The sequence below is a fragment of the Panthera onca genome, chromosome B1 (assembly GCF_046562875.1).
Source record: "Panthera onca isolate mPanOnc1 chromosome B1, mPanOnc1 haplotype 2, whole genome shotgun sequence".
Taxonomy (NCBI): Eukaryota; Metazoa; Chordata; class Mammalia; order Carnivora; family Felidae; genus Panthera; species Panthera onca.
Window position 1 is genome coordinate 164589801 of NC_138342.1, and position 22017 is coordinate 164611817.

The 22017-nt window shown below is 39.2% G+C and overlaps 2 protein-coding genes across 12 annotated transcripts in view; one reads left to right on the forward strand and one right to left on the reverse strand.

Moving 5' to 3' along the window:
* The window catches only part of SLC20A2 (solute carrier family 20 member 2), a 106689-nt gene extending 100733 nt beyond the window's left edge, over positions 1-5956 (reverse strand). For 2 of the 7 annotated variants that reach the window (XM_060653419.3, XM_060653422.3), the window contains exons 1-3: positions 5843-5954; positions 1661-1844; positions 344-446 (exon numbers count right to left, since the gene is read on the reverse strand). The gene's annotated coding sequence lies outside the window, so the exon portion shown is untranslated. Of the gene's footprint in view, positions 1-343; positions 447-1660; positions 1845-5757; positions 5778-5842 lie in introns of those variants that run through there. The other 5 variants (XM_060653420.3, XM_078445516.2, XM_060653423.3 and 2 more) reach the window with 5 other exon arrangements.
* Positions 5596-20631, forward strand: SMIM19 (small integral membrane protein 19). 5 transcript variants are annotated; one of them, XM_060653428.3, is made up of 5 exons: positions 5895-6008; positions 7696-7816; positions 9547-9684; positions 14698-14822; positions 19078-20631. In XM_060653428.3, exons 3-5 carry the CDS (start codon positions 9551-9553, stop codon positions 19140-19142), a joined length of 324 nt encoding a protein of 107 aa, XP_060509411.1. In that variant the 5' UTR covers positions 5895-6008; positions 7696-7816; positions 9547-9550; the 3' UTR covers positions 19143-20631. The 5 variants fall into 5 exon arrangements, with proteins under 5 accessions (XP_060509409.2, XP_060509411.1, XP_060509413.1 ...); XM_060653430.3 differs by having other exon boundaries at positions 5898-6008; positions 7699-7816; XM_060653431.3 differs by lacking the exon at positions 5895-6008 and adding an exon at positions 6486-6844.
* The last annotated feature ends 1386 nt before the right edge of the window (positions 20632-22017 follow it).

The window sequence follows — 22017 nt, forward strand, 5'->3', positions numbered from 1 at the left end:
GAGGAAAATAATGCAAATATTACACACAAAAGCAGCTGGGTTAACAATGGTAATGTAAGAAACATATAAAGACTTGTGCTAGAGTCTTGTCACTCATATTTTCAGAACTATCTTCTTTCAACTCCTTAAAAATCCTAAATGATACTGCGGTAGCTTCTTGAAATTTGCCTTTTCTTCACTTTTTTTTTTTTTTTTTTTTTTTTTTTACCATTCTTCCATGATTATCTTAATGAGTCACTTGACCATATAGTCCATTCACAGGCATCATCGACACACATTTTTATCGACTTCTGGAAATGGATGCTGCTCCACAGCCTTTAGGAGACTTCTTGAAGGAACAAACCTGGTTCTTTGGTCTCTGAGGACATGCTGAAATTAGGATTCTCTCTCATACTCAAAGATGACATGGATGCAAACCAAACTGTGCTGTTTCCAAGGTAAGATGCCTTAAAACACAAAGAAAAAAAAGTTAAAAATCAAACAGATTTTGAAAACACAAAACTCTAATAAAGCAGTACAAATTCTCACAGTATTTACATTTTAGCTAAGACTGAAAAATAACTGATTCAAATAAAAAATTTTTTAATCTTTCACTTTAGCATTAAATACTGTATTTTTCAAAAAAACTTTAACAGAGCATCACAAAATACACAATAAAAATACTGCAAATAATGGACAATTCCTGAAGTTAATACAAAAACATGTTAAAATTATAAAGAAATTCTGGTGATTTACCGTTTAATCTTTATCCTGGCCAGGATAGAAGATAGGCTATGAAAAAATATTATTTCCCTATATTCATATATTACTTGAAAATTATATGAACAAGCATGGTTTATAGTCAGCTATAAAATGAACTGCTGAATTGACTTGGAAAATTTCTTCCAGCCCCAAAATTCTGAAATTACATATCATCTGGTGACACAATCTTGGTACCACTGAACCAGCTCTAGGTAAGGCAAGTCATTTATTTGACTTTGCCCAATTTTCTTATCTATAAAATACACAGCTGGTACCTAAGGGGGAGGTGGAGACTAGGATCACTTGCAGATGATTTAAAACACAGACGCCCAGGCGCAGCTCTAAAGAATCTGAATCTCCAGGGGTCAGCTAAGGTGTCGCTTACTTTCATCATAAACCCTGGGTCATTCTGACATACACTTCTACTTAAAGAACAATCGCACTGGATCACATTCAGGATCCAGCTCTACAAACCTAAAATTCATAAAATGGGGCAGTAGACATTTTATTAAATTATCCCATATTGATAGAACTAGAATAAATGAATTAAATAAATTCATATTGATAGAACTAAAATAAATTCAGTTTCTCTTTCCCTAAAAGTCCCCATTCAGAGAAGAACCTGAAATTAAGATTAAGGCTAACATGCCCGTTGGATAGACATTTCGACTAGATTAGATTAGACTAGATAGATTATTTTAACTCCAATTATTTCTTGGGATATTTAAATAGAACACAACTGTGGGACAATGTTCACAGTTATAAACTGCTTCTATGACAGGTCATCCCAAAATATGTGCTGGTATGAAAATGGAAACAGCAGGTCATTTCTTCACTGACTCCTATTACAAAGTACCCCCAAGACAAACAACATGACCTCCTACCCAGCAGAAACAATCTATAACACAGAATACTATACCTGCAGAGCGTGTGTCCTCCCTGGCCGCTAACCAGGTTTGTAGCCCATGCTTCATTCAAGGGCACTTCCTCCTCTGATTCCTGGACAGTGGGTGTGCTGATGTATGTACTCCCCTATCTGTGGAGTCATTTGGATTCAGTGTCTCTTTTGATGCCCAACACCCCCAAAATAATACTGTCAGCTCCTGACAAAAGGGACACAAAAGTGGGTTTTCAGAGAATACCATTTTTTTTTCCATCTTGCTGGATTTTGTTTGCAGCCCCTCTTTTAATTCCACGCAGCTTCAAAATGACTTCACTCCAGGTATGTCACCAAATCAACAGCACAATTTTACATTTTTTTTTTCCATCAAAGAAATATTACTAGAAGAGGCCTCCTGGCCAATAGTGTTCTGTACTGCCCAAGACAAGGTGAACAAGTGGATCAAGATTCCACATGAGGCCACAGCAAATGGATATAAGTGCACAGGAAACCTTCAGGAACACTTACGTTCTGGTAAGTTACTACCACTGGGGTTTAAATCTAGTAAGTGTTTAAAAAAGAAAGGTAGTAAGATATCAAGTGTTATTCAATATTATATTTCACGTTTTCTGACACTAAATTAAAAACTTCAACAGTCATTATCCTACGTCCTGGTGAATCACTGTCCTCGAATTCAACACCTACGGAAGAGTTATAATCCTCATTCAGTGTTGAGATTCAAAATTCAGTTTCTCTCCCCTTGCCTTTAGTCATTTCAAAATGTAGTGTCCCCGGAACCATTGATCAACCACTTCCATTTGAAAAATTCAGCACTGTTTCTGCAGCTCAGTCCTTGCAACCTATGCTACTTTGAAATTTGAAAAAGAGCACCTTTTACAGCCAAGAAACTAGTGTCAAGTTTTAGATCTGTCTTCTTTGATCGAGAAAAACTCCCCAGAGAAAGGACACTGACTTGGGGGCCAGACTGCCTGGGCTCATATCCAGTCCCTTTACCATATGCATTGTGATCTTGGGTAAGTGATTTAATTACCTTGCTGGGTCTCAGTTTCCTCATTTTAAGAAATGGGATTATAACTGTACCTACTTCGAAAGATTGTTGACATTCCAACAAATTAACAGGCAAAGATTCCTGAAACAGTATCTGGCACATTTTAAGCACTACATAAATGTTAGCTATTATTTTCACTTTATTTTATTTAGCTACAAATTCTCATACTGTTTCACATGTGCACACAATGTCTGCCCAACTAAAATACTACCTACTTGAAGACTGGAATCACATGCTGAATATCTCTGATGTTTCCCCTAGGGTATCTAATATTCACTCAATAAGTAAATACAAACCTACTCTGTATACATTATACTGGATGAATAAGGAAAACATAGTATCTTATATATTCTCAGCCCTCAGTAGCCATTATTTTAGGTGGGGAAACAAAACATGCAGAAAAACTTATTTAACAGTATAAAGCTATAAGGGATTAAATGCCAAAGTATGTGGTATAAACAGCTAACATTTATACCAGTATACATTTATACTGTGCTTATCGTGAGCTGCAGATTCTGTGGAGAAGGTAAAGCTGGTGTGGCCCTGCCCCTAAAGTTAAATGGGATCTTTGGTAGTGGAAAGAAGAGAGGACAGGATTCCAGTGTATTTGGGTTCATTCCACAGTCACTGAGTACCTTCCATGGGTCAGGCTCTGTTCTAGGCTCTGGAGATAAGGCAATGAATGACAGAAAAGATCCCTGCACTCTGGAGCTTTAAAGGGCACTCCATGTGAGAGCCAAGTTTTGAAGTAAGGAACGAGAAGAGCTTATCTTCCAAAACGATGAAACAACACTGGTTAAATGCCTTACAAACAGGAGCCAATGCCGTCATTATAGTCATTCTGACTGTCCAACAACAAACATACAGAAATGGCTGTGGTGAAAAATTCAGTAACTTTCATGTACTGTATTCTAAATGTTCCACTGTTTATAAAGCACATTAAAGGGATACTCTCCAGATTCTTGGATACAAATATCATAGAAGAGATTTTAAATACATACAGTCAATACCATTAGAACGATTTTCATTACAGAGGCCACTGGAGGCCTAAATTTTGCCCAAATGGAAAGCCTATTAATGCTCTGCTGTACACCCCTGTGCTTTGTCTCCACCCTCCACCCCATCCCTTTTCCTTTCTTTCCTTGATCTACCAGTGGCTGCCCACAGCTATCAAGTATCTACTAGGAAAGTGCCTAAAGATGCAAGTGCTGACAGGAATCAGTTAGTCACAATGGGTGGAAACATTAACTCCAAAAGAAACTATGTGCATTTTTTTCTTCTTACATCCTTCCATTGATGACAACTCTCCACTCTGCCCCTCCCCCCAAAGAGAAGGCCCACAGGCCCACAGGCCCACAGGGGAAAGGAACCCTCTTATAATAGTGACTGGCAAAGCATTCCCAACCTCTCTCTCTCTCCAGGTTAAGTCCAATATACTCTCATCACAAATGAGACACATTTCCAAGCACGTCCCTCATCCTCTCCAGTCCTTTTCAACCTCTTCTACTCTCAGAAGATGCAAACGGTTAGACCTTACCATCATACTCTCATTGTTATGCCTATACAAATCATTACATTGTATTTTTGGGCCATTAAGGTTTCCCCCAAATTTACCTTTTTCCAGTGTCTAAGAATAACCTGTTCATTGGGTGACCATGATATGTAATCAGAATTTGGATAAATATGAGACACAGGACTTTAGAAACTATTGAATACCCAAATAAAGAGACTAATTGCAGTTTTATGCAATTTTAAAGCCATCTTCCAACTTGAAAAACACATTCTTTTACTGAGTCATTTTATATTGCCAACACCCTTCTTCACAAAAACAGAAACAGAAGTAATTAATGTACATACTCCACATTTGGATCTATTCAAATCAAACCCATGTATTCACAATTTCTGAGCAAACTATGCCTATGCAAAAGTTATCCCAGAAGATTAAATGACAAAGCACATACCATTTGGCAGAGGCCTAGCAAACAAGTACTCAACATTACCCATTACTGCTGTTCCTAATTTTCCAACTTTAGAGTCAAACTAAATGGTTTATATTTATAAATTACTTACATGAATATATAATGTATATATAATACATAAAAGTTAATATGTATTAATACTCTAAATAAAGCTAGTATATTATTGTACCAAGCAATGTTCTTCATCCAAAGATGAGCTTAACTGTAACAGAATGAGCCACAAAAAAGGCAGAGAAAACTTGCAAAGAGATTTGGGTTAAAGGTTAGCTCTTAACCTCTGCTTATTAAGGATACAACCGCTACAAGATCTGGTATGAATTATAATTAGCAGTCAGCTGATCCTAGACAACCAGCTCAACATAAATAGTTAAGACCTCAAGCGTGTGGACAAGTGGCCATTTATTCCCAAGGCTGCTACAAACCACTGAAATCTGATTACTTGAACACTGATGCTGAAATCCTGCATAAATTCATTAACTCTTATGGTAGAAAATCCATTTTTCAAATCTATTTCCCAAGGAAATCTATTTTACACACAATTTTTTTAATACACAAAAATCACTTCAACTGACAATACTGCGGCATCCTGGGCACATCCAGTTTTTAAAACACCTCAACAATCTCAGCCACGCATCATTTATTAAAAGGGAAAAATGGAAAGATAATTTGAAAAGCATATGCTTTCTTAACTATTAAATACTAAAAGTAACTCTACGCCTTCATTACGAAAGAAGAAAATCTCCGTGTTTCCCAGCTTAACCCCGATTCGTGGGACAATCAATGCACATTCCCCCCTCCCACGCTGACAATCACGCCCGGGGCGCGCCGAAGTGGGGCGGGCAGAGGCATGGAACTCCCGGGTAATGACCCGTCCCCGCTACTTCTCGCTCGGTTTTGGCACACAACCGCAACACCCACGTGGACTTCCAGGCGGGGGCGGCGAGACCCGCCGCCAGCACCAGAGCCCGCCACCCCGGCCCGCCCAGCCCTGCCGCGGGGGCTCCGGGTTCCGGGCCGGGGGCTCGCGGAGGGCGGCGCACGGAGGTGACGCGCCACGGGGGAGGGGAAGGGAGCCCGGCTCCACTCACGCGCCCGGGGGCGGCACCGGGGCCGTCGCTGCGTCGCTCCCGTTCAAAAACTGAAAAGGGGGGCGGGGGGGGCGGGGGGAAAGACCTGGCTCCTCGTTTCATCCGGAAACCGGCGGGCCGGCAGGAAATGACGAAGGCAGAGGTCGTCCAGGTCCGGTCGGTAACCGGGTCCCGCGCGTCCGGCCCCGACTCTGGGGGAAAGAGCCCCGAGCGGAGCAGCCTGGCCCCGTGCCGCCTCCGGAGCCAGCAGCGTGAGTGGACCCGCGTCCCGGCGCCTCCCGGGCCCCGGGCGGGGCCGCGTCACCCGGCCCCGCCCCCCGCCCGCGCGCCGGCCCGCCCCGCCCGAGACTCACGGGGGAGGGGAAGGGAGGGGTCCGCTGCCCGCTCCGCGCCCCCAGCCCTGGGCACGGAGGCTCCTACGAGTCCAGCCCGCGCTGCGAGCCTGTTTCCGGGTCGTAAGGAATAGTGAGGCTCCGAGGGCCAGAAACGCAGACAAAAAGCCGAAGCAGCCGCGACGGCCGCGCGAGCAGGGGGCGGCCGAGACGTCCCCGGCGCGGCTGGAGTTTAGCGCCAGCGTTTTAAGATTGAGCCCCGCGCAGCCTTCGAGCGGCGGAAACGCAAAGGATGTTCCCGGCAGCTCTGGAAGCTGCCTGTGGCCACTTAGTGGGAGAGGATTATATTTTATACCCTCGCGACTGGATTTCCTTCCAGGAGGAGCCGGTGTCAAGGAACCAGGGTCAAGGCTGGTAGGGCTCAGGTTTAGAAGTCAGTTATATGTGACAGTCAAGTTGCCGCTCCACTCCCTACTCGCTCCACTCCCTACTTGCAACTTTGGGCAAGTTACATAACCACCACTACCACCTTCCCGGTTTCTTTCTTCTGTGAAATGGAACGTTAGTGCCTCACTATTGCAAAAACTCAATATGTGGACTGCCCTACATATAAGCCCTCAAATGTTAATTCCCTTCTTCCTCTTGGTTGAAGGCCTGTTACCTTGTACCCTTCTGCTTTGGGAGCCCAAACCTTTAATGTTTCAGAAGACAGAGAAAATTACGTTTATGCAGTGGATTGTGTTGTAAGCAACTCTGTAAGTGATGCCAATCTGAATTTTTATCAAGATAGCAAAGCTCTAAGTGAGAGACAAAAATGTAATATTCAAAGCAGAATGACAAGTGATACTCCATTTTAGAACCACCTAGACATGGTATCAGGAAACTGATTTTAAAACTTATGATACAGTCACTTGATCCCTGGAAATTTTCTCCTAGTTCTCAACCTGGAAGTTTATCAAACGAAAACCAAGCTCTAGTTGTCATATTTTGGGAACTCTGTCTCTGGATACTGACGTTTTACTTGGGACTTAACTAAGCTCATCCTAGAATCCCCTTACCGAAGTTGTTCAAGCATCACTGCACAGGAAAAATATGTGAAAAAAGTTCAGTTTTCTCACAAGAACCCTGAACGATGATCCAAGCAAGTGGCTAGCCATAATGGTGATCTTGCTGAAACTGTGCATTTTGCTTTAGAAGGCTGTAGTGGTATGTAGTAACCACTTAGCAAGTATGTATGGGTACACTTGGTTAGACTGTAGTGTGCTGGGAGGTGACGGTCATAGTTCAGGCCACATGTGGGCCATGGGTCTGTACTATGACTCTGGGCAAGGCCATTCCTTCTTCCTAGTAGTCTTGCAAAACCATGCCATTGGTCATGATGGAGGACTGGGCAGGCAAGGCCTACCCTCAGTGCAAATCTTTCACAACTACAGTGCTAAAAATAACTCAAGTGCCTGTCCCTGGAACTGTGGAATGGTAGTGTCATTGCATACCAGCAATGTTGTATAATCCATGTTGTTTAATTCATGTTAAAATTTTACCATTCTGGGTCAGTAGTAATTCAAAATCCTTCTCTACATATAATTAAAGACTGGCATATTTGTAGCAGGATGAAGACAAGCTCTGTAGGAATACACCATTTATCAAGGGGCCCATAAACAGAATTTTGTGAGAAATGGAAGCAAGAAACTAACCTGGCTCAGATCCATTCAGGTGTTAGAAAACAGGTAGGAAACACTTCTATGATTTGTCAGACAACGGGAACCTGCAAAATGTTCCAATGGCCGCTGCTGTATGTTCACTGTTTCTTCCCAAATCTGCTAATAGCTCCCAATCCTGAAACCTTTCTGCAGAATCTCAAATCAGATATCCAAAGTCATCTCTTTTTGCCAAAAACATGTTTGTTGTTGTTACTTTATATTTTAGCACCAGCAAAATTCTAGATTCCAGAAATCATAAAGACAATTATAGTCTCGTGTCTTCCCAAAGTTTCCATTTCTAAAATAGGCTGATCACTTTCAGAGAAAGTCTGGAGTTCAGTTTTAAGAAATAAGAGTTAAAACTGTAAATATGCCAAATCTCCCTATATCTCCTACTCCTTTAAAAAAAAAAATCCATTTCCAGGCTTTAATATCAAGGAATTGGGTATGGTATAATGTTTAAGTAATATCTAGATCTTGCATCTACAAATTTTTATAATTTAATGTAAGTTCTGTTTTTATTACTACTTGGCCAGTTTTTACAAGATCAATCTTTATATCCATCAGACACCAACAGATATTTTAAAGAGATCACTCTTAACCTCAGTGTCTAGAGTTTAAGTTAAATGAGACTCATGACACTCACTTTATTGTAAATGAACATAGGATGTCCCCAAACATCTGACAAAAACTTCAGGTGTCAGCAGAGAAAACATGCCACCTGGTTTAGGAGCAGACCTCTGGGGAAATTTTATTCATTTTATACAGGGGTAAGCTATAAGAAAGAAAGACTGCCTTTAATGCACACTTGTTAACACTGAGCCAGATCTACGTTGCAGAACATTTTGGAAGCTTACAGGAGATTGGAGGATAGTTTGTGCAAGAATGTCTGCAATGCCTTCATTGTTGTAGGATGTCTAGAAAAAAATTGCAAAACAATTTCTTGGACATTTCAGATATTCTTTTTCTTGGAATTAGAAAATGGCTATCTAATTCTTAGAAACTACTGTACATTTATCGCCTATAACTTGTTCAATTTTTCTCCTTTTCGTATAATGTCTAAAACAATGCTTTTTGGTTTTCTTTCACATATTAGGTCATTTTAGATTTACCTTTTTGTCCAACACAAGGGAGGCACTTTCAACTAACTCTCAAACACCAAGGGGACACCATTACTCTTTTACTTGCTATTTGAAACACTTGCTATTACCACTCTTATTTTCTGTGAGAATGTAGGAAGAATGCATTTCCTTGAATAGAAGTCACAGCTGTGTAAATAGCAAAAAGTAACTTTTACCCCATAGTTTCTTTCAACCACATTTGGCCAGGAGGCCAAAACTAGATAAAGCTTCAAACTTTCCCACTTGCATAGGAGGCAAGTGAAAGAGCATAGAGATTAACTAGAGTTTTAACCTACATGTGGAAGATACAATGTTTCAAAATCAAAAATAAGGGGAAATACATTTCATGCCTTAGTTATCTAGCCCAGGGGTTGGCAAACTTTTTCTTAAAGGGCAAGATTATAAATATTTTAGGCTTTGAGGGCTGGAAAGCAAAAATCAAGGGTACTATACAGGTGCTTACAACCATTTAAAATATATCCACTTAGAAATGTGAAACCATTCTTGGCTCCTGGGCCATCCAAAAGCAGGCAGCAGGCTGATGTTGGCCAGAAGGCCATATGTTTGCCAGCCTTTCTCCAGATGGTCATACCACCACTAACTAAAAGAACCCCTGTTCTCTTTTCTTTCTTCTAGCCCCATGCCTGGAGGTTACGGAGTGATGGGTGACGATGGCTCTATGGATTACAGTGTTCATGAGGCATGGAATGAAGCCACCAATGTTTACTTGGTAGTGATCCTTGTTAGCTTTGTTCTCTTCATGTATGCCAAGAGGTAAAGGTTTTGGTATTTCAGGGTTGATAAGAAACTGGGCATTTAAAAGGTTTACACGTTTGTTTGTTCCAAATTAAATGCATAAAAATACTGCATTTATGAATTATTGCAAAATCGAGCATTTTTGTTCTTGCTATGAAAGCACTATCTATTCAGGTCTGTCCTCGAGCTCTGGACACCAAGGTTTGGCTTTGAAGAGCCCACTGCATTAAGAGTTGGAAATTTTGGGGTGCCTGGGTGGCTTAGTTGGTTGAGGGTCCAACTCTTGATTCTGGCTCAGGTCATGATCCCAGGGTTGTGGGAGGAAGCCCCACATGGGGCTTTGTGGTGCTGAGTGTGGAGCCCGCTTAGGATTTTCTCTCTCTCTCCCTCTGCCCTCTCCTCATCTTGTGCTCATGCATGTGTGCTCTCTTGCTCTCTCTCTCTCTCTCTTTCTCAAAAAAAAAAAAAAAAAAAGTTGGAAATTTAAGTGCAGCTCAGGTACCCTGACTGGCTTCTATCATTTCTAATGTAGCTCAATTTTATCATCCAGCCTGGGCCCACTGTCACTCTAGGATGAGCATTTTATTTTTGGCCAACATGCCTGAAATGCAGAAACACTAATTCCTATGTATTAAGCAATTCTCTCTTGGCACATGTTAAGTTTTCCCTTCTGATTGTTGTGCATGACCATATCATAGCACTTACTGAATAATGTTGGTATTATCTGGCTACTTGTCTGTCTGTTCCACAAAAACTTCAGTCCCTTCAGGACAAGGGCTTTCCCTTTTAACCTTGTGTCCCTGGTGTGCCACACAGTGTAAATCCTCAATAAATATTTCCTGGTTTAATTCCAGGTGTTGTAGCATAATTTAACTATTCTTTTTCACACACCATGGCCCCTTTCCTTTAAGTACAATTAAAAAAGAGAGAGAGAGAGAGATGGGTGCTTTGAAGAGTAAAAGCAGTATTCACTGGACTGAGTTGCTTCTCCTTAGGGCCCCATGCTCTTTGGTATTCTCTATGCAGGTTAAAAAGGCATTAGATATGTTAGAAGATATTTGATAACTGATTTAATTTCTCTGCTGGTTATGGGCCTGTTCAAATTTTCTATTTCTTCATGTTTGAGTTTCGGTAGTTTTTGAGTGTCTAGGAATTTGTCCATTTCTTCCAGGTTGTCCAGTTTGTTGGCATATCATCTATCATAGTATTCTCTTGTAATTGTTTATATTTCTATGGTGTTGGTTGTGATCTTTCCTCCTTCATTCATGATTTTATCTATTTGTGTCCACTCTCTTTTCTTTTTGAGAAGTTTGGCTACGGGTTTATCAATTTTTTTATTCTTTAAAAAAAAAACAGCTCTTGGTTTCATTGATCTGACAACAATTAAGAGTCCTGGGTCAGATGGCTTCCCAGAGAAATTCGACCAGACATTTGAAGAAGAGTTAATACCTGTTCTTTTCAAACTGTTCCACAAGACAGACATGGAAGGAAAACTTCCAAATTCATTCTATGAAGCCAGCATTACCTTGGTTCCAAAGACCCCACTAATAAGGAGAATTACAGGCCAATATCCCTGATGAACCAGAAATTCTCAATGAGATACTAGCAAATTGAATTCAACAGTACATTAAAAGAATTATTCACCATGATCAAGTGAGATTCATTCTTCAGCTGCAGAGCTGAGTTAATATTTGCAAATCAATCAACGTGATATACAACATCAAGAGAAGAAAGACTCAGAATCATATTATCCTGTCAATAGATGCAGAAAAAGCATTTGACAAAATACAGCATCCTTTCTTGATAAAAACCCTCAAAAAAGTAGGGATAGAAGAAACATACCTCAACATCATAAAAGCCATATATGAAAGGCCCACAGCTTATAGCGTCCTCAATGGGGAAAAATTGAGAACTTCCCTCTAAGGTCAGGAACACAACAGAGATGTCCACTCTCACCACTGTTGTTCAACAAAGTACTGGAAGTCCTAGTCTCAGAAGTCAGACAACAAAAAGAAATAAAAGGCATACAAATTGGCAAAGTAGAAGTCAGACTTTCATTCTTCACAGACAACATGATACTTTACATGGAAAACCCAAAAGACTCCACCAAAAAACTGGTAGAACTAATATGTGAATTCAGCAAAGTCACAGGATAAAAAATCAACATACAGAAGTCAGTTGCATTACTACACACCAATAATGAAGAAGCAGAAAGAGAAATCAAGGAATCAATCCCATTTACAATTGAACCAAAAACCATAAGATGCCTAGGAATAAACCTAGGCAAACAGATAGAAGATCTATATGCTGAAAACTATAGAAAATTTAGGAAGGAAATTGGAGAAGACACAAAGAAATGGAAAAACATTCCATGCTCATGGATTGGAAGAACTGATATTGTTAAAATGTCACTATTACCCAAAGCTATCTACACATTTCACTGCAATCCCAATCAAAATAATTCCAGCATTCTTCACAGAGCTAGAACAAACAATCCTAAAATTTGTATGGAACCACAAAAGATCCTGAATAGTCAAAGTAATGTTGAAAAAGAAAAGCAAAGATGGAGGCATCACAATTCTGGACTTCAAGCTGTATTACAAAGCTGTAGTCATCAAGACAGTATGGTACTAGCACAAAAACACATAGATCAATGGAACAGAATAGAGAACCCAGAAATGGACCCACAAACGTATGGCCAACTAATCTTTGACAGAGTAGAAAAGAGTATCCAGTGGGGGAAAAAAAAAAAAAACAGTCTCTTCAGAAAATGGTAATGGGAGAACTGGACAGTGACATGCAGAAGAATGAAACTGGACCGCTTTCTTATACCATGGACAAAAATAAACTCAAAATGGATGAAAGACCGAAATGTAAGACAGGAAGCCATCAAAATCCTAGAGGAGAAAGCAGTCAACAACCTTTTTGACCTTGGCCACAGCAACTCCTTACTAGTCATGTCTCAGAAGGCAAGGGAAACCAAAGCAAAAATGAACTATTGGGACCTTATTAAAATAAAAATCTGCTGCACAGTGAAGGAAACAATCAGGAAAACTAAAAGGCAACTGATGGAATGGGAGAAGATGTTTGCAAATGACCTAATCAGATAAAGAGTTAGTATCCAAAATCTATAAAGAACTTATCAAATTCAACACACAAAAACAAATAATCCAGTGAAGAAATGGGCAGAAGACATGAATAGACACTTTTCCAAAGAAGACATGCAGATGATGCTCAACATCATTCATAATCAGGGAAATACAAATCAAAACCACAGTGAGATACCACCTCACTCCCATCAGGATGGCTAAAATTAACAACTCAGGCAATAACAGATGTTGGTGAGGATGCAGAGAAAGGGGAACTCTTTTGCACTGCTGGTAGGAATGCAAACTGGTGCAGCCACTCTGGAAAACAGTATGGAGGCTTCTCAAAAAATTAAAAATAGAACTACCCTACCACCCAGCAATTGCGCTACTAGGTATTTATCCAAAGGATACAAAAATGCTGATTCGAAGGGGTATACGCACCCCAATGTTTATAGCAGCATTATCAACAATAACCAAAGTATGGAAAGAGCCCAAATGTCCATCGGGTGATGAATGGATAAAGAAGTGTGGTATATATATACAATGGAATACTACTCAGCAATCAAAAATAATGAAACCTTGCCATTTGCGACAATGTGGATGAAACTAGAGTGTATTATGCTAAGTAGAATAAGTCAGAAAAAGATATCATATAATTTCACTCATGTAGAATTTAAGAAACATGACAGATGAACATAGGGCAAGGGAAGGAAAAATAAGATAAAAACAGAGGGAGGCAAACCGTATGAGACTTTTAAATACAGAGAACAAACTGGGGGTTGCTAGAGGGAAAGTGAGTGGAGAGATGGGCTAAATGGGTGATAGGCATTAAGGAGGGCACTTGGGATGAGCACTGGGGGTTATATAAGTAATGAATCACTGGGTTCTATATCTAAAACCAATACTATACTGTATGTTAACTAACTTGAATTTAAATAAATAAATGTAAAATTTTTTAAAAGGCATTAGATAGTTCAAATTAATTAGTAATCAAAAAATAATTGATGTTTGGCCTGGGGAGCAGGTCAGAACTCACACTTGTTCTCAGACAGGCAGGTTTGCCTTTCCAGCCACATGACCCCTGGAGCAGCTGGCCCATTGACAGCCTGGACTCCAGGGTGGCTGAGAGAAGGCTCCACTCCATCGCCAGTTTACTTGCAGGTAACAGCTTTCTTCCAAAAATAGCCACCATGTCCCCCCGACCCTCCTGTTTTAAAAGCAGAGACATACTGTTGTTAGTTTTAAGTAGATGGACCCACTAAGGCTATGCAATTGTATTTAAGAAATATGGTGATTCATTATTTTCCAAAATTAAGGTCTACTCCCATTCTGTTTATTCGCTAACCCAGTAATTTAGCTTTATTTGGATGACACCAGAGGGAGGAGAAAAATAAGATGTTTTCTTGTTTATGCATTTTCCCATACAGTATTTGGCTTTTGGTGAGAGGAAGGAGTGGAAGTGCAATGAAGGTACATCTCTTTGTTGTATTACATGGATGTTTTCAGCTTTCTTTTCTTTCTTAGAGCCCTGTGGCTATACATGTACAGCTTTGTGGTTTTTAGGGAAAGAAAGAACACTTGAGCCAAGGAAGCACCTCACAGATACAAAAGAAATGAGCGCATTGTTACTTAAGTCCTTTTTTTTTAAGTTTATTTATTTTCAGAGCGAGAGAGAGAGAGAATGCAAGTGGATGAGGGGCAGAGAGAGAGAGAGAGAGAATCCCAAGTAGACTCTGCACTGTCAGCACAGAGCCCAATGGGGGCTCGAACTCACAATTCACAAGATCATGACCTGAGCCCAGGTCGGACATTTAGCCATCTGAGCTACCCAGGCACCCCTTAAGTCCTTGTGATGTATCTTCTGATTACTATGGTCCTGAGTTCATTACAGTCCAATAGATGTTAATACAAATCTCTCTTCTGTATTGGTTTTGTGTTTTAGGAACAAAAGGAAAATTATGAGGATATTCAGCGTGCCACCTACAGCAGAAACTTTATCAGAGCCCAGCTTTTATGACACAATAAGCAAAATTCGTTTAAGACAGCAACTGGAAATGTATTCCATTTGTAAGTATATTCTGTGCTGAACTGTATATATAGACATGTTTCAAATAGATTTTTTTGGAATTGAGTTCAGTTAGCAAAGGTTATCAGAAATAATTGATAGTGCCTTTTTTAGATGATGAGCATGGTATTGGCAAAGGCAGATCTCCCATGTAGTTGATGCTTCAGAGCCCTCTGCTTGTATGGGACCCTTCAGGACCCTGAGAACAGCCCTAGCAATGTGTTCATATGATGATATTTTTATATGTTTTGCAAAAATTAGTTATTTTACCCATCAGCTAAGACTGCTGTCTCTTCCTGCTCTAATTTGCCCTCCTTTGCACATGCCTCATGTGGAGTAGCATTAAGTGGCCAAGAGCATTTGGGGATGTGGCTGAGGGGAAGTTGAGCTGGAGATGCATTTAGTTTGGGTTTGAATTTTGTATTTATGGAGTTTGCAGTCATTTCTATTATAATTAAATTACTGCAAGCCAAAGCAATATAAGAATTGCTTCTAGGAATGTGGCATGTGATATCAACGTGCAAGGCTAGAAGTCATGTCTCAGTGTGTCATATAGTACTAAACACTGTCGGTATGTATGTCATGGAGAAGAAATAAAATTTAAAATGTATAGAGTCATAATGAAATGTACATCTAAGCCACAGCCTTTTATGCCACCATTTAAAAGAATGAGTTGTGGTTTCCAAGATACATTATTAACTGAGAAGAGGAAGATAAAATAATATATATACTAGGATGCTACTCTTTTAAAATCAAAGGACCAAAACACCCCTTGTATTATCTATGTCTAATATAAATGTTCTATATAATTATGCAAGCATGGAGGAAGGCTTGGAAAGATACGCATCAGATTATTAACATTCATTACCTTGATGGGGACTGTGTGGAATTTAAGGGGAAAAGACTGGACAATTTTTAAAGCAGTTGTCTACAGTAAAAAATTAAGTGTGTGTGCATGTGTGTGTGTGTGTGCATAGAAAGATGCAAGAAAGAATGATCAGCAAGATATCACTACTGTGTCTCGGGTGAAATGGAATTTCAGGTGAAAATATACATGTTTACGTGCATATACGTGTATATACACGCATAAACACAAGTAGAACCTCTAAAATCTTAAGCATAAATGTTATCCTGAAAACTAGTAACAGCAATTCCTTTAGGGCAAGGAACGGGGTGGGTAGCCACAGGATTGATCAGGTAGGAGGAAGATACACTTTTTACTGTTTCCTCTGTTCCTTTTGCATTTTGTACCATCTGCATATGTTACCAGTTCAAAATAAGAAGTAAAATTGAACATAGCAGCATTACTCACAATAGCCAAAAGGGAGAAACAACCCAAGTGCCCTTGACAGATACACAAAATGTGGTATAGAAATACAATAGGATGTTATTCAGTCTTTAAGAGGAAGGAAATGCTGACACGTGCTACAGCACAGATGAACCTGAGGACGTTATGCTTCATAGTGGTTCTTATTATGAAGGGAAATAAGCCAGTCGCAAAAGAACAGATATTTCACTTAAAGGAGGCAAATTCGTAGAGACAGAAAATAGAATGGTGGATGTCAGGGACCTGGGGAGGAGGCAGTGGGAAGTTATTGCTTAATGGGTGTGGAGTTCAGTTGGGGATGATCAGAAGAGCTCTGTAGGCAGATGGGGGTGATGGTTGCAGAGCAATATGAATGTACCTAATGCTACTGAACTGTGCCCTTAGAAATAGTTAAGGGGCTCCTGGGTGGCTGAGTCGGTTAAGCATCTGACTTCAGCTCAGGTCATGATCTCACAGTTCCTGAGTTTGAACCCCACATTGGGCTCTGTGCTGACAGCTCAGAGCCTGGAGCCTGCTTCGAATTCTGTGTCTCCCTCTGTCTCAGCCCCTCCCCCTGCTTGCACTCTGTCCGTCTCTCTTTCTCTCTCTCAAAAATAAATAAACATTAAAAAAAAGAAATAGTTAAAATGGCAAAATTCATGTATATTTTACCACAATAAGAAAGTTCTTTTAAAAGAAAATACCAACAAAACAAAACACAAAGTAGAGAGCCAGAAGCTCTGTTTGGAAAATTATAAAGAATTAAGTTTCTGTTGACACCCAGTCAAAACAGAAGCTATTTCCTATTAGTAATACATTCAGTAGCATAACATATACTATTATAAACCAAGTATACAGGTTTTTTTTTTCTTTTTTGATGGGAACGCCATAAAATAAAATTTATCTGAATTCCTGTGTTTGTAGGGTGTGTTAGTTTTCTACTGCTGCTGTAACAAATCACTACAAATCCAGTGGCTAAATACAACACAAATGTATGGTCTTACAATTTTGTAGTGTAGAAGTCCTACATCAGTCTCACTGGGCTGAAATCAGGTGTCAGCAGGGTACTGTTTCTTTCTGGAGGCTCTAGAAGAGAGTCTGTGTCTTTGCTAGAAAGCTTCTGGAGGCCACTCACGTTCCTTGGTTTATGGCCCTATGCCTCCGCATTGGGAGCCAGCATTATGTAATCTTTCTGATCATTCTTCCATTTTTATATCTTAGTCCCTCTCTGAACTCAGGAAAGGTTCTCTGATTTTTAAGGTCCATTTGATAATGGTTGGGCCAGATAATCCAGGGTAATCTCCTCGTTATAAGGTCCTTACCTTAATCACATCTTTAAAGTGCCTTTTGTCCTGTAAAATAACATACTCACGGATTTAGGGGATTAGGATGTGAACATCTTTAGAAGCCATTTTTCTTATAAATAGTATATGTGTGGATTTACATGTTTAATGAATCCAATCACATTGGATCATTCTTAGTGTTCATGACATATCTATTCCTGACAAAGGCAGTTCAAAAGGAAATAGTAAACAAAGTTCTTTTTCTTAAAGACGACTCCCAAAATTGTATAAACTGTAGGCCACAAACTTTTGGATGCACCCTGAGTAGCATAAATAAATAGTGTCTCTTTCTTGGCTAGTAAAAACTTAAGGAGGTGAGTGAAAGTTTTAACTGTAGGCAGTGAATGACATTTATAAAGATTTTAACCCTGTACTCTCTCCAGTTCCAGGTTAAGACCATTCTTCTTCAATAAACATTTCTCAGAAGTACAAAAAAACCCACAGAATGCATATCTGTTTTTTCTTCTAGTTTATATTAAAAAAATTTTTTTTTATTAGTTTTCTTTATTTTTGAGAGGCAGAGAGAGACAGAGTGGGGGGGGTGGGGGGAGGCGCAGAGAGAGAGGGAGACACAGAATCAGAAGCAGGCTCCAGCAAAGCATTAGAGACTGTTAAAAACTGAGAACAAACTGAGGGTTGATGGGGGGTGGGAGGGAGGGCAGGGTGGGAGGGAGGGCAGGGTGGGTGATGGGTATTGAGGAGGGCACCTTTTGGGATGAGCACTGGGTGTTGTATGGAATCCAGTTTGACAGTAAATTTCATATATTAAAAAAAAAATAAATAAAAAATAAAGTAATTTGTCATAAAAAAAAAAAAAAAAAAAAAAAAACAGAAGCAGGCTCCAGGCTCTGAGCTGTCAGCACAGAGCCCAATGCGGGGCCTGAACTCACAAACCGTGAGATCCAGACCTGAGCCAAAGTTGGTTGCTCAACCGACAGCCACCCAGACGCCCCTCTTCTAGTTTATATTGACAATGTTCAGTAATAAGTTTCTTAGACTTACAAGTTAAAATACAGTCAAATTCATTATGATGTGAACAAAAGCATTACTATCAGCTTAAGGTGGAAGTGGGAGATAAGAAAGAAGGAAATTGGGGCACCTGGGTGGCTCAGTCGGTTAAGCATCCAACTTCTGATTTCAGCTCAGGTCATGATCTCATGGTTTGTGAGATCAAGCCCCACATTGGGCTCTGCACTGGCAGCATGGAGCCTGCTTGGGATTCTCTCTTTCCCTTTCTCTCTGCCTGTCCTCTGCTCTCTCTCTCTCTCTCTCTCTCAAGGTAAATAAATAAACTTAAAAAAAAAAGAAAGGAAGTTATAAAATGTTAATTTAACTGTAATATCTTAATTAATGTTCACACTGTTTTTTAAAACTGAATAATCCTGACATACAAATAATAAAATAAACATATAAAAATGAGTATCAGCAGTGCTGGGAAATTACAGGATCAGAAATTAATTCTTACTTAATTCTACTAATTACTTAATTAGTTAATTCTTTACTGAGAATCATGACTTGACTGTGATTTAATGATGTTAGCTAATATTTTGCTATTTTTATTAATTTTATCACTTTTTTTTGTTTTGTGTTTGCTTTGTTTTTTAATAGCAAGGAAGTATGACTATCAGCAGCCACAAAACCAAGCTGACAGTGTGCAACTCTCATTGGAATGAAATGACAGAAAATGAACAACATAAGTAATTCTTCAACAGTCTGGTCGCAAGCTCCTAAATGTACTAAATCATGAACAGCATTTTTTTAAACCCTATCTCCATAAAATCATTTTACTTGTGACTTTCTTCCAGTTTTTTGTGTTTTGTTTTGCTTTTTAAAATTGCATCACCAAGTCATTTGTTATACAAATTAAAAAAAAAGTCTCAAAGGCATGGACACAGAGAGTCTGTACATCCTTAGGAAGATAGAATATAACCAGAGATGGTGATTTTTACCTTGTGAAGACTTTTGATTTCTTCAGGATATGATCAGTCAGGAATAAAAATACATCTTTGGAGGTGAGCGTATGGAGCTTATGCCACTTTGATTTGAACAGTTTTGCAAAATTAAAAAGTAAAAATCCATTCATTGGTATAACATCCTCGATTGTATTCTGTGATGAATATAATAATCAATAATGGACGCATTTGTGTTCTCACCGCTGTTATTACCACACTTGAATTGAATTAACTATCTTTGCTTCTTCAGAACTTATATAGGAGACTGTCTTTTCTACTATCCTCATGAAATAAACCCATCTACTAATTGTGGAAGCTTCCTGTGATTGGAATGTTTTCCCTTCATTGTGTTCCTGGGAGTTTGCCTTTTTTTTTTAATCCCACAGTTTCATTTCTACCAGAAGAGTTTCTTTGGACCATATTGCAACCATGCTGTGGAATAAATGGGCACCTCTCTACTGGTGTTAGCAACTTGCTTTTTTGGTCATGTAACTCTCAAGTTTAATGTAACTGGATACTTATACTTTTTTAGCATAATAAGCTTCCCTGAAGACTCTCATATCTTGTACCATTTTGTACCATACATGGAAATGTTTTTACCAAATTTTTCCTATTTATTTAAATAAAAGTTGGTGGGAGGTAGTGGCAGGGAAATTTCACTGTCCACATCACTGTCCAAGAATTAGTTTTTGAATCAAAGCTGTTCTTAATTTTAAGAGTTAGAGTTAATATTTCAAGCACTGTTTCCTTTTCTCTTTATTGTGAAGTAAAGAACATAAATTTTAAATGAAAAGGTTTAGACCAAATAAAATTACTGAGGCAAATTGCATTTGTTTTTAAATTTTAATTATATTATTCAAAAATGTCTATCTTGTTCAAGGTAAATTGTTGACTAAATGGAATAATTCTTGACTCACAAATGAGTTTGAATGCACTGCTGATACATAGAATAAAAAACTGACTACAGGATTGTAAACAGTTATAATTATGGGCCAGGAATAGCAGAGCAGCAGGGGGATGATCTCCTTAAACTTTGCTTTGCTCTTAGGAAAACCACTGTATATTTCTGTGAGCAGGAAATGTGATCAGGAGCAGGAGCAGTTTACTTGTGTCACTGACATACTGCACAATCTGGACAAATTACAAAAACTGGCTATTTCAGATGATTTGTAAAAATAGTGTACATAAATAAATGTAAATCACAATGAAATTGACTGGTTGTTTTTTATGTGCATCCACTAGATAGAGGCAGTCATAACTTAAAGCTAGTAGATCGTGTGGTGAGCATCAAACCTTGACAAGGAAAAGGATGAATTCCTCCTCATTTTTTCTCTAAACCCAGCTGATGGGAATCACACCCCCCACTGGCAGGAACAACAGTCCGCCTTTGAAGTTTCTTCTCTGCTTCAACAGCTGAACTGCTTAAGGGGTAGAAGCCCTGTAGCCACACTTCAAAGCCATGCCAGTTCATCGTCCTGCTTCTGCACACACGCGCGTGCGCGTGCGCACACACACACACACACACACACACACACACCGCCCCCACTGCATGCAAGGTTCAATAGAACTATTTTCTTTGGAAGAAAAATGGAATGACTAATAGACTGGTAACTAACACTTGTGTTCTTTTCCTGTTGCTTCTCTTTTAACTGTATAAAAGATATTCAGCAGTATGCACATTTCAGCCTCTATTGGTGCACAGCTTCAGTATGTAAAATAATTGGTTGTTTAGCCAGCCAGCTGCACAAAAGGAAGAAGGTAGCCTCTGGAGGGCACAAGTGTTTGCTATTGACCTCACACTGTTTCAGGTGGAGTTATTTATGATTCATCAGAAATGAAATGCAGACTTTATCATAAAATTGTTGTAATGTCAGAACTATTTTAAGTATGGCATAGAAATAGATAAATTTATCATAATAAAAATAATTTCAGTTCTTAAGAAAAGAATAAATTAAACTTAGAAAATATAATTAAAGGGAGAAGGGACAAAAGTATATTATATGGAGCCAAATAATTCATTCAACAAACAGTTGTGGAGTATATACTCTGTGCTAGCTGTATGTAATTTTCTGCAGGCTATTCCAGTCTAATAGTAGAATCAGAACAGAAATAGGGGCTGAATCAACTGATAAATTGATAAAGAAGATGTGGTACATATATACAATGGAATATCAGCCACCAGAAAGAATGAAATCTTGCCATTTGCAATGATGTGGATGGAGCTAGAGTGTGTTAGGCTGTGAAATAAGTCTGAGAAAGACAAATACCATATGATTTCACTCATGGAATTTAAGAAACAAAACAAATGAGCAAAGGGGAAAAAAGAGAGAGGTAAACCATAAGAGACTCTTAACTATAGAGAATAAACTGAGGGTTGATGGAGGGAGGTAGGTGGGGGATGGGCTAAATGGGTGATGAGTCCTAAGGAGGGCACTTGTTAAGATGAACACTGGGTGTTGTATGTGAGTGATGAATCATTCAAAAACAAAAACAAAGGAATAGAGTCCAAAAAACTAAATGAAAATAGAAAAGACACTTGGCTTATCTCCAACCTGTATGCAAAATTGTGAAGATCACAGAGTAGGAACTTCAGCTT